The 12052-nt window shown below is 42.9% G+C and overlaps 2 protein-coding genes across 2 annotated transcripts; one reads left to right on the forward strand and one right to left on the reverse strand.

Moving 5' to 3' along the window:
* The first annotated feature begins 265 nt into the window (after window positions 1-265).
* Window positions 266-7129, forward strand: olfcu1 (olfactory receptor C family, u1). The gene is made up of 6 exons (XM_076997461.1): window positions 266-477; window positions 1085-1394; window positions 2654-3472; window positions 3630-3857; window positions 4489-4612; window positions 6234-7129. The coding sequence occupies exons 1-6, from the start codon at window positions 266-268 to the stop codon at window positions 7127-7129; spliced, it is 2589 nt and encodes an 862-aa protein (XP_076853576.1).
* Window positions 7130-7508: 379 nt separating this feature from the next.
* On the reverse strand, window positions 7509-12052 carry LOC143501029 (extracellular calcium-sensing receptor-like). The gene is given in 6 exon segments (XM_076994751.1): window positions 7509-8939; window positions 9666-9791; window positions 10119-10242; window positions 10409-10633; window positions 10855-11628; window positions 11759-12052. Coding segments are annotated over 6 exon segments (2310 nt in total). The 5' UTR covers window positions 12026-12052; the 3' UTR covers window positions 7509-8145.

Consider the following 12052-nt stretch of genomic DNA (forward strand, 5'->3'; position numbering starts at 1 on the left):
CTAAAACAGTAAAACAGCTGCACCATATTGCTCTAAGATAATATTCCATAATTATCAATGCTGTTCAACAGTCCTGCCAGTGCTAGCTTACTACTCCTGGCTTACTCTCTCCTCTCATTGGTCTGTTTTACTACCAATTACATGTCACCATTTAACATGATTATAATGTTGTTTATAAAGCTAAGTTGTCCATTCTGTCATGAACTGTGTGTCGGGTCATATGAGCCGATGACCTTGCCCGGGAGCTTTTGTGATGCTAGAGAAAATGCCAGTGGGTGTTCTGGTCCTTCTGGTTCTCTTTCTGCACCTTTGGCACTCTGAGTCAGGCAGTGGATGTGCGAGGTTGGGGGAATTTGCTCCTCGGGTGCTAGAGCTGGATGGTGATGTTATCCTTGGAGGACTCTTCCCCCTGCATTATATAGCTCCAGAGCCTGAACATGCTTTTACAGATTGCGTGCAGCATCGGAGGTGTAGAGGGTAAGTGTGACTGCCAGCAGGGTTTAAAAGAAAGATTTACTTCGAAAGAGACATGACAGGCACACTCCAACAGAGAACTCCTGCAAGTCGCTTCATTCTCTGATAATAATATTAATAATAATATATCATATATAATAATAATAATTTATATAGTGCGTTACTTAAGGTCACAAAGACAAAAAAATTTACTGGCATGAGTGGAGGGGAACAGAGTTTAGCAACAACTTACAGGAGAAGGAGGATGGAAGTGTTGATCTAAGAGGCACGTTTAAGCTCAGTTGTAAAGTGAGAGGAGGCTGTGCTAGTGTCTTCTGTAATTTGGCCAGAGAACAGTACCTTTTGCCTATGTTCCAAATGGGCTGCTCATTTTGACCTGAAAATGTATTGATTATCTCAGAGATGAATGCATGAATGGAAGCAGGTGTGTACTGGATTGTTTGCTGTGAAATCCCATACTGGCTTTTTGTTTTTTATTTAATACTTCAGTATAATTTTTTCCTCTCTATCTTCATCAATTATCACCTCCTCACCACAGCTCACTGCTAGTTTACTCTCTTAGACAATAATATCTCTCTCTCTCTCTCTTTTTCTTTTTCTCACCCTTCAGCTTTGACTTGAGGGCCTTTCGCTGGTTCATGACTATGGTGTTTGCCATTGAGGAGATTAACAGGCACCCCAGCATGTTGCCAGGGGTGAAGCTGGGTTATCGGATTCTGGACAGCTGCGATCACGTCCACTCCAGTCTACAGAGCATGTTCTCTTTGATTAATGGATCCTCCTCCGCACTGACAGAGGGGTCTGTAAGCAATAGCCCCCACTGCCTCTCCAAAGCTCCAGTACCTGCTGTCATAGGACTTGCGTCGTCTACACCCACCCGGGCTGTAGCCCACACATTTGCACCATTTGAGATCCCACTGGTGAGCATAGGCCTGGTCATTAATGTGGTTGTTAAAAAGGTGCTTCTGCCACCAGCAATGTAAGACATAAACACAGCTATCTGTTGAAAAACTGTATACTGTAAACTGTCTAATAGTCATGTTCCCCACAGGGCCTCAGGGTTCTCTAAAATCTACATTTACAAAAAAACTGGATATAAGTTCATACATTCACAGCCTTTTCCTTCCACACTGAAGGAACCTTCCACCTTCCACCTGTTTTATGTTACAGGGGAATTACATGTGTTGAGTTTCAGAGCTGGTTTGAATTGCATTCCTTTCCTATTGTATTGCTTTCCCGGTGCCTGTAGTTCAAGTTTAATTTATTGTGAACAACAGAATTGTCTGTGAGCTCATTGTCCTAATGGGGATTTTAATTCTTGTCTTGTTTTCTTCATTCTGGCTCATTTCATCATTAAATTCATGAAGCTTCAAATGCTTTGATGAAGCCTTGTAGTTATTTTTGCTCTCAGCATTCTAAGTGCCAGATGTTGTATTTATAGATGGATCTTCTTCACTGTCATGGGGGTGATAAGAATAATCAGGAGAAGCAGGTTTCATGCCAGTATAATGTACTTATGTTGTGCTGACATTATTTCAATGTCTGAATTTTGATTCATTTGAATTAATTAATATTAATTAATTAATACTTATGAATAATGATGCAGGTTTTTAAAGGAAATACTTTGTAAGGTACAACTTCTCCTATGTGATGTTGCCATGACAATAAGAGCTTTTGATCCAGTCTGATTTTTAATAGGTCACAGTTTAACTTGAACAGCCCCCTTGGAGAAAGTAACAAAACAATTGTTGGTCAGTGATATTCATTAAATGATTGCAAGTCATTTATTATACTATCATACTGCTGTTTACTATTTAATCCTCCATCTGAGCTGTTAAAATTAAAGCCCAAACTTGTTCCTCTAAGTTTTTGTTATCGCTAAAACCATTAATTATCTGGATCATGCCTTTTTCTATATAATATCCCTCATTTAAAGTACAAACAGGGAGGAAATGTACATGTAAAATTACACAAAAGTAATTATTTGCTACCCTCACAAATAAATTACTAAATTAAATAGTTTACTTAATGCAGACATTTGATTAAGTTTTCTTCATTTAATTTCACTGAGTTCCACTATGCTTTAAAACATTCCTACATATGCTATGAATTTATTTTCATTCATTAATTATGTTTGTTAGATAATTCCTTGTTTCTCTGTGTCCTTATTCACTTCCAGGTCAGCTACTTTGCGACCTGCACATGCCTGACTGATAAGCGGATATACCCATCCTTCCTGCGCACTGTTCCCAGTGATGTATTCCAGGTGCGTGCACTGGTGCAGCTGATGGTGCATTTAGACTGGCGCTGGGTGAGCACACTGGGTACAGAGGATGACTACAGCCACTACGGCATCCAAGCCTTCACTGAGCACCTGGAGGCTTGGGGCGGTTGCGTGGCTTTCCACCGAACCATCCCCAAGGTGCCTACACCAGCACAAATTGGCACCATTGTTGACGCCCTGGAGGCCTCCACGGCCCGGGTGGTGGTGGTGTTTGCTACGGAAGGCCAGCTGATGGGGCTGCTGTCAGAAGTGGCACGGAGGAACTTGACTGGCTTGCAGTGGGTGGCCAGCGAAGCATGGGTGACTGCCAGAGTCCTCACAGCCCCAGAGTTCCAGCATGTACTGTCTGGAACACTGGGGTTTTCCTTCAGGGGTGCCAACATCTCTGGGCTGGCTGAGTTCCTCCTGAGAGTGCGGCCATCTCCTAACCCTGATTCTTTCTTCACAAACCTGTTCTGGGAGGAGCAGTTTAGCTGCAGACTTCCTTATGGAGATGGCGAGGTGTTGGACAGGCCCCTCTGTACTGGTCTGGAGGAGCTGGGACAGGTTGAGAGCAGTTACACAAGTGTGTCTCCGGTGCGGGTGTCCTATAATGTGTATAAGGCGGTATATGCCATCGGCCATGCCCTGCACCACCTGCTCCAGTGCACACCTATGGAGCAGCATTCAGATCACAGAGGCTGTAACAGTGAATCACAGTTCACATCTGGACAGGTAATACAGCATTTATTTATTTAGGATGAAATATATATATATATATATATATATATATATATATATATATATATATATATATATATATATATATATATATATTGTTTTGTATCATTCATATCAATCATTCAGTTTCTTATGACATTAATTCTAATAGCTACTTCATCACCTAAGGAAAGTGAATTTCACAAACCAGTTTGGTGAAAAGGTGTCCTTTGACCATAACGGTGAGCCAGTTCCCCTGTATGACATCATCAACTGGCAGCAGAATGGCCAAGGGGGGGTGCGGTTCCAGAGAGTAGGCGGCTACGATGGCTCTGCTCCTCCTGGACAGCAGCTTCAAATGGACAAAACCTTGATAGAGTGGACAGGAGGGCAGAAACAGGTTAGTCTGAGGTGGGTAGCCATAGGCTTGACTGAACCACATTAGTCTGGGGTGGGTAGCCATAGGCTTGACTGAACCACATTAGTCTGGGGTGGGTAGCCATAGGCTTGACTGAACCACATTAGTCTGGGGTGGGTAGCCATAAGCTTGACTGAACCACATTAGTCTATGGTATTTAGCCATAGCTTTACCATGTTAGTCTGGGGTGGGTAGCCTTTACTCTAGGATGAACACAAATTTAGTTTACTTTTTAAAGCACCCGAGCTAAGTAAGGCATAGATGTATGTACGTGCTAGTCTTTACAGACGAATGGGATTTCTAAAGAAGAAAAAGAAGAAAAATAAACCAGATGTAGTCAGTCTGATAAGGCAGGTTTGGTGTAATTGATCAGCTAGGTCTACATTATCTTCGTAGCTCCAATGTGAAGTTATAGAAACACACAGACACCAAACTTGTATTCAGCTAATAAGCTACACAGATACAACCACTGCCTTAAAACACATTTGTGCAGTTGACCCTCTTCCAAGCATATTTTCATAGGATTTAATTCACATTTTGTGACTGTGACATTTGTTAAACATCCTTGTTCCTGAATTTTAAGAGTTCTTTTGGGGGGTCTCTCTGTGTGGAGGTTCCTGTGTCTCTGTGCTCTTTACCATGTCCTCCAGGGACCCGGCAGGCCCCGAGGCCTGGTCAGCCCCACTGCTGTCTGGACTGTCTGCCCTGTGCTGAGGGAGAGTTCACCAACAACTCAGGTAAGCAATAAGTAAGTAAACACTGTACATAGCAGTAGAGTTGTATCTATCTCAGTTCTGATCAGTTTTTGATAATTGTCAGTGCTAAATTTGGAATTATTTATTCATAAATGTTTTTCTTATCTGCTTTTTTTCTTCTGTAAAGTTTTGGTTCTGCAATAATTTTTTCAAATGTTTCTTTGTGAATACATTTTTAAATATCATTATGTACAGGGGTTGGACAATGAAATTGAAACACCTTGTTTTAATCAAATCAAATCAAATCAAATATATTTGTATAGCGCTTTCAAATTTTTGGTTTTAGACCACAATAATTTATTAGTTTGATGTAGGGGCTCCTTTTGCGGCCAATACAGCGTCAATTCATCTTCATCTTAGGAATGACATATGCAAGTTCCGCACAGTGGTCAGACGGATTTTAAGCCATTCTTCTTGCAGGATAGTGGCCAGGTCACTATGTGATGCTGGTGGAAGAAAACGTTTCCTGACTCGCTCCTCCAAAATACCCCAAAGTGGCTCAATAATATTTAGATTTGGTGACTGTGCAGGCCATGGGAGATGTTCAACACCACTTTCATGTTCATCAAACCAATCTTTCACCAGTCGTGCTGTGTGTATTAGTGCATTGTCATCCTGATACACACCACCGCCTTCAGGAAACAATGTTTGAACCATTGGATGCACATGGTTATCCAGAATGGTTTGGTAGACCTTGGCAGTGACGCGTCCATCTAGCACAAGTTTTGGGCCAAGGGAATGCCATGATATGGCAACCCAAACCATCACTGATCCACCCCCATGCTTTACTCTGGACATGCAACAGTCTGGTTGGTATGATTCTTTGGGGCTTCTCCACACAGTAACTCTCCCAAATGTGGGGAAAACAGTAAAGGTGGACTCAACAGAGAACAATAAATGTTTCACATTGTCCACAGCCCAAGATTTGTGCTCCTTGCACCACTGAAACCAACGTTTGGCATTGGCACGAGTGACCAAAGGTTTGGCTATAGCAGCCCGGCTGTGTATATTGACCCTGTGAAACTCCCAACGGACAGTTTTGGTGGAAACAGGAGAGTTGAGGTACACATGTAATTCTGCCGGGATTTGGTTTTATGTTTTGTGGATACAATCCGGGTTAGCACCCAAACATTCCATTTCAGACAGCTTCCTCTTGCGTCCACAGTTAATCCTGTCGGATGTGGTTCATCCTTCTTGGTGGTATGCTGACATTTCCCTGGATACCGTGGATCTTGATATATAACAAAGACTTGCTATCTTGGTCACAGGTGCACCAGCAAGGCATGCACCAACAATGTGTCCTCTTTTGAACTCCCAGGTATGTCTCCCATAATGTTGTGTGCATTGCAATATTTTAAGCAAAACTGTGCTCTTACCCTGCTAATTGAACCTTTGAACACTCAGATCTTATTGGTGCAATGTGCAATTAATGAAGATTGGCCACCAGGCTGGTCCAATTTAGCCATGAAACCTCCCACACTAAAATGACAGGTGTTTAAGTGTCATTGTCCAAGCCCTGTATATTTATGAAATAGCCTATACACATATGCAGTGATAAATCAGAAACAGATCACCCAAGAACATTCGTTCACGTTTTGCTCAGGAGCCACAGAATGTATCAGGTGTCCTCTGTACTACTGGTCCAATCCTGAGCGGGTGGCGTGTGTTGCTGGCGTAGAGGAGTTCCTTTCCTTTCAGGAGATCATGGGCATTATCCTGGTGACCCTCTCACTCCTCGGAGTAGCTGTGGCGACTACCATCTCAGTGATCTTCTTCCTCTTCCGAGCCACGCCTATAGTTAAAGCCAACAATTCAGAGCTGAGCTTCTTGCTGCTGCTCTCACTCAAACTTTGCTTCCTGTGTTCGCTGGGGTTCATGGGCCGGCCATCGTTGTGGGCCTGCCAGATCCGGCAGGCGGCATTTGGGATCAGCTTCGTCCTCTGCATCTCCTGCATTCTGGTCAAGACCATTGTGGTTCTGCTGGCCTTCAGCTCCACCCTGCCTGGGTCCTCCTCCCTCAAGCGCTTTGGTCCTCTGCGGCAGAGGGTTGTCATTGTGGCGTGCACTGCTGGCCAGACATTCTTGTGCATGACCTGGCTGGCATTAGCACCTCCATATCCCTTTAAGAACACATCATACCGGGACGGGAGGATCGTGCTGGAGTGTAAGGATGTCTGGCCTGTAGGTTTCTACATGGTCCTAGGTTACATCGGTCTTCTCTCCTGTGTTTGCTTTGTCCTGGCCTTTCTGGGCCGGAAGCTTCCAGACACATTTAACGAGGCCAAGCTCATCACATTCAGCATGCTCATATTTTTTGCTGTGTGGATCTCATTCATCCCAGCCTACAACAGCACTCCAGGGAAGTACACAGTGGCAGTGGAGGTGTTCGCCATCCTGGCCTCTGCTTTTGGACTGCTGTTTTGTATATTTGCCCCTAAATGTTACATTATTCTTTTGAGGCCTGAGCTCAATATTAAGAAAGGAATGACTGGGAAATGACTGGGAAAGCATTACCATGAAGGAATGGTCCAGGACATCCTATTAACAGTAACTTTAATACGCCACTGTGTCCTTCCATATGGGGAGCAACTGTCAAAGTTGTGTTGCCACTTTTTAAGTCTCCTTCATATATGCATATAACCACAGGGCATTGGCAGACCAAAACTCTACTTCTTATATTTCATTATACGTTAAAATGATACTTGTATAATACTGTATGTGTAAAGTAATAGGCAGTGTTGTTAGATGACATTCTATGGGACCAAAATTGTAATCACACTTGTACATTGTTGAGGCCAATATCAATAAAGATGGTCATGGATAAAAGTACTTTATTATTATTATTTATTTATCATTACCAAGTCTCATACAGAAATATGTCCAGACATATCAGAACAGATATTTTATGAACAGTTAACATTCATTCAAAAATTCTAATATTTGATAATAACACTCAAATACAACAAAACAAGGAATTCTGTCATGGTAGTGCGGGACCGGGTCTTAGGGGAGACGCCCATTACCCTACACACTCTCTCTACACCACTCCCTCAGTCACAGTCACCGAGTACTAATGCAGTACACCTGTGTCACATACCTCACATTCCTATAAGTGCCTACAGGTCCCGTCATCCATTCTCTAATTTGTTCTGCGTGTCTGCGCCATTATTTTTGCCTGGCGTTTTGTCTATTTGCTTGCTATGGACAATAAAGCCTTGAGAACACCTTTCCTGCCTCCTGCTGCTTCAGCCCCGTCACACATTCATTACACAGCAAGAGGTACAAATAGTATCATATAAGATTCAGTAGAGATTTAATGTTATTATTAAGCAATGTCGCATACTTAACATGCTTGCAGATAATATACATATTTACAGATACAGATATAAAATAAATGCATATTAAATGTTTGTATGTCACACTGATGTATTATGTACATGTAAGCTTTACCATAATCAGTCAGATTTTATGCAAGTTGCTGGATCTTCCTGTTGCTTGCTATTTTTGTGATGGTGTCAAAGAGCCTTAGAAGGTACTTTGCTCATGAGGTGTTTCTTGGTATTCTGATCTGGTCTAAATACAATTATGAAACACTTGGGAGCAAAAATAAAAATTATCAAACCAAAGCTTGAGGCCAGAATAGCAAATATCTCCACAGCTACAGTGAACTTTCCAGGAGAGCTGAAATAAGCTGGAATAAAGGTGATCCAAACTGCACAGAATATGAGCATGCTGAATGTGATGAATTTGGCTTCATTAAAGTTATCAGGCAGTTTGCGTGCTAGAAAAGCCAAAACAAAACATAAAATAGCCAGGAGTCCAATATAACCCAGAACAGCCCAGAAACCTACAACAGAACCTAAACCACATTCCAAGATGATTTTTTCCTTGTAGTGCTTTAGATTTTTGAAGGGGAAAGGAGGAGATATTGTTAACCAAAGCACGCATATAATGACCTGTATGAGAGTGAAGGCAAGAACACTAAGTCTCTGTTGTGGAGGCCCAAACCATCTCATAACATTACAGCCTGGAAGTGTAGCCCTGAAGGCCATTAACACCACTATTGTTTTCCCCAGAATACAGGAGATGCAGAGGACGAAGGTGATCCCAAACACTGTGTGGCGCAGCATACAGGACCACTCAGAGGGCCGACCAATGAAAGTAAGTGAACAGAGGAAACACAGAGTCAGAGAGAAGAGCAGCAGGAAGCTCAGCTCTGAATTGTTGGCTCTGACGATGGGAGACGTCCTGTGTTTGTAATAGACAGTAGTAACACACACAGCTACGAAGGTCCCCGTGATGGAGAACACTGTCAGAATGATCCTGTTACCGCCCGGTCTAGGTCAGACGGTAACAGCGAATGAATGATGGAGTGATTGAGGAGTGAAATAATAAAGGGGAACCGACAACACTTTAACTGATCCAATAATGTGTATTTGGACAACATGAAAATGCAAGATGTAACAAGCATTAGCTTAGCACCTCTGACTTCAGGTAGGCCACGCTGAAAACGGGAAAAGAAAACTAAACAACAAAACAAACAGCGGCCTACCCTACCTGGTGCTAAGCGACTTCTTTTAAATGTTAACAACAACAACCAAGAAAATAAAAGAGAACACTACATAACAAACACAACTACGCAAAAACAGAGACACAGTCCACCACACACACACACAAGAACAAGGGGCAGTCTAACAAGTCTCGATTACGGTTAGCAGATGTGTATAATCCAAAATCAACCCCAAAACAGGGAGATCAAACGAGGAGAGCCTGCCACTCTCTCCTCCCGTCTTCACTTCCAGGAAGCCTTTTATAGGAAGCTGTGGATTGACTTGTCAGGCACCACCCAGAGCCATGTGACCCCATCATCCCGGGTGCACCTGAAAGAAATTATAACACAACACACATTCCACAGCACACCACGCTCCCTCGGGAGAGCAGCACAATCATACAGTAATATCTCATCACGCTCCCGCAAGAGATTAGTACAATGTGTACAGTAATGACTCATCTCGCTCCTGCAAGAGAATAGTACATATCAGGACCTAACAGATCCCAAGCGTGTCATCCCAGGACAGGAACTCAACAGGTTTGGGGAGGCAGCTGTCTTGTTTGGTGTTTGGCCAGAACTCCGGAGGGCAGTGCACACAGTCCAAAGAATCTAAAAGATGAAAAGGTTAAAGCTCTATTTAGCTGGGAATGTCCATAAACTTTTCACAATGTAATATGTTTCTGTTTTTCTTGTCTTTTTTTCACCTTTTACTATTTTGGCCACTATTTTTAAAGGTAGATGTTATATTGTTCTAATCAACTTCTGTATTATAGAAGTAAGTATAAAATATGTTACTAGGGAAAAAATAAAGGCAGAATACACAAGCCTACTGATGAGTGTTTATGAAATCAGCACTGATGTCTCCATTCTGTAGAATGAGATTTAAGTTGAAGGTAATAAAATCTTCATTTCACATTATGCTCTGTTATACAGAACCTGTTATTTTACTGATCTCTCCCTCTGCACATGGTATACAGTCATAGCAGCAGACAGGCATTCCTTTCTGCACAGCCTTCCTGGTGCCTGGAGGACAGCTCTCACTGCACACAGACACTGGAACCTGGGAAAGACATATCTGACATATCTAAATAAAAATAAGCAATTCATGCAATTTTTATCAGGTGAAGAGAGCAAGGAAAACACAACAGTCAATTATTTCGTCTTGAGTTTAAACCCCCTGCAATCATTTACTGTACTTACTGAGTACAGGGTGTGATATACAGTACCTCAGTCTGCCCTCCCACCCAGCTGACAGCACTGCTCATTCTGAACTCCTGTCCTTTTGTTTTGGACGAGTCATAGTAGCCCACTGGCACAAAATTCAAAGCACCATCTTTCTTAAACTGCCAGTTTATGAGTTCATAGATGGCTACGGGGTCTCCATTGGAATCAAAGTTGACCTGATAACCATTCTTTGTGGTGAAGTTCACTTTCTTGAGCTGGTCGAGTATCTGGAGTAGATGCCACATAATTAATCATGACATTTAGTGAATTCCACCACAGACAAATTGATTTGAGTCCAAAGTTAGTTCTGGAAAGCACAAATAGTGCCACTCTTAGGCATTCATTAATATTAATACTACTACATGCATATTGGACTATACAAGCATTTTACTAAATATCCATCCATTTCAACAATCAGGCAAGTTGGGACTTGTAAGTAGCAATATACCTGCCACGGTGCGAATTTAATAGTCTTGTCGCATTGTGTGTCATTACAGATAACACCGTGGACTGCATGAGCTATGGCGTATGTAGCTTTATACACCATATTAGTAACTCGCAGCTGTGACGTGTCTGTGTATGGGTTCTGTAGCGCGCGGATGTCCTCACTGCCGTCACATTTCCGCACACCTGTTCGTTCTTTTAGGCTACAGCTGAACGCGCTCTCCCAAAATTCCTTTAGAAGAGACGACTGCATGGCTTGTGCTGGAGAGAGGTCTAGTAGAAACTCACGAAGGCCTGTAATAACTGATCTGGGGATCCCAAAACCTATCGCGCCTGCACATATGTTGTACCGCAGAAACTCTGACTCTATTATCCACGTTTCGCTGCCAATCCACTGAAGCGGAGGCGGTGGCTGTCGTGACAGTTCTTCCAAGAGAAACCTCATGTCGCCTGACGCTAGAAACGCTACTATTACTCTAGCCGTTGATCGACGGATGACATTTGCCATTCTCTCCAGTTTACTGCGAGGTTGTGTCCTGTAATAAGCCTCGGAGTACTCCACACAGATACCCTCCTCCTGCGCAGCCTTTAGAAACGCTGCCATGCCATTATTTCCATAGTCTGAGTCACTGCGCACTGCCCCAATCCATGTCCAACCGAAATATTTCACCATTCTCGCCAGTGCGGCCGCTTGGTGTTGATCACTCGGTACCGTCCTGAAGAAGGTGGGAAACTCCCGCTTATCACTGAGGCACGCACAGGTTGCATAGTTACTCACCTGTAATTTAGTCAGTGATGGAAATAATAAGATTATTTTAGCACACTTAATCAGTTATCATTTTACGATTATAGTTACTATAAAACAGTGATAGTTTAAAATACGAAATGATGTGGTATAGGCTATTCACCTGTGGAATTCCAAACAGACCCAGGACTCTCGCCATGCTAATTGACGGGGTGGATGCAGATTCTCCTACAAGAGCAGGTACAGCAGCAGCTGCTGGTTTTGAACAGGAATTAGCGTGAGTGAAAACAGGGTCTAAGCCATTTGCAAACTGAAATGATACTTTGATTGCCATCGGCACAGCAGAGCACGAGTCATATATCTGGTATCCTAACGTGATGCCCGGCAGTAGGTCGGTTCTGTTGTTGATCTCGTGGACAGTAAACTCCATGGCACGGGCGAAGCGCAGCTCCCTGTA

This window comes from Brachyhypopomus gauderio, chromosome 2 (assembly GCF_052324685.1).
Source record: "Brachyhypopomus gauderio isolate BG-103 chromosome 2, BGAUD_0.2, whole genome shotgun sequence".
Taxonomy (NCBI): Eukaryota; Metazoa; Chordata; class Actinopteri; order Gymnotiformes; family Hypopomidae; genus Brachyhypopomus; species Brachyhypopomus gauderio.

Coding starts and splice junctions, on each gene's coding strand:
- olfcu1 (XM_076997461.1), top strand. CDS start 266: ATGCCAGTGGGTGTTCTGGTCCTTCTGGTTCTCTTTCTGCACCTTTGG. Junction 478..1,084: donor CAGCATCGGAGGTGTAGAGG/GTAAGTGTGACT, acceptor CTCACCCTTCAG/CTTTGACTTGAGGGCCTTTC. Junction 3,858..4,488: donor GGACAGGAGGGCAGAAACAG/GTTAGTCTGAGG, acceptor CTCTGTGTGGAG/GTTCCTGTGTCTCTGTGCTC.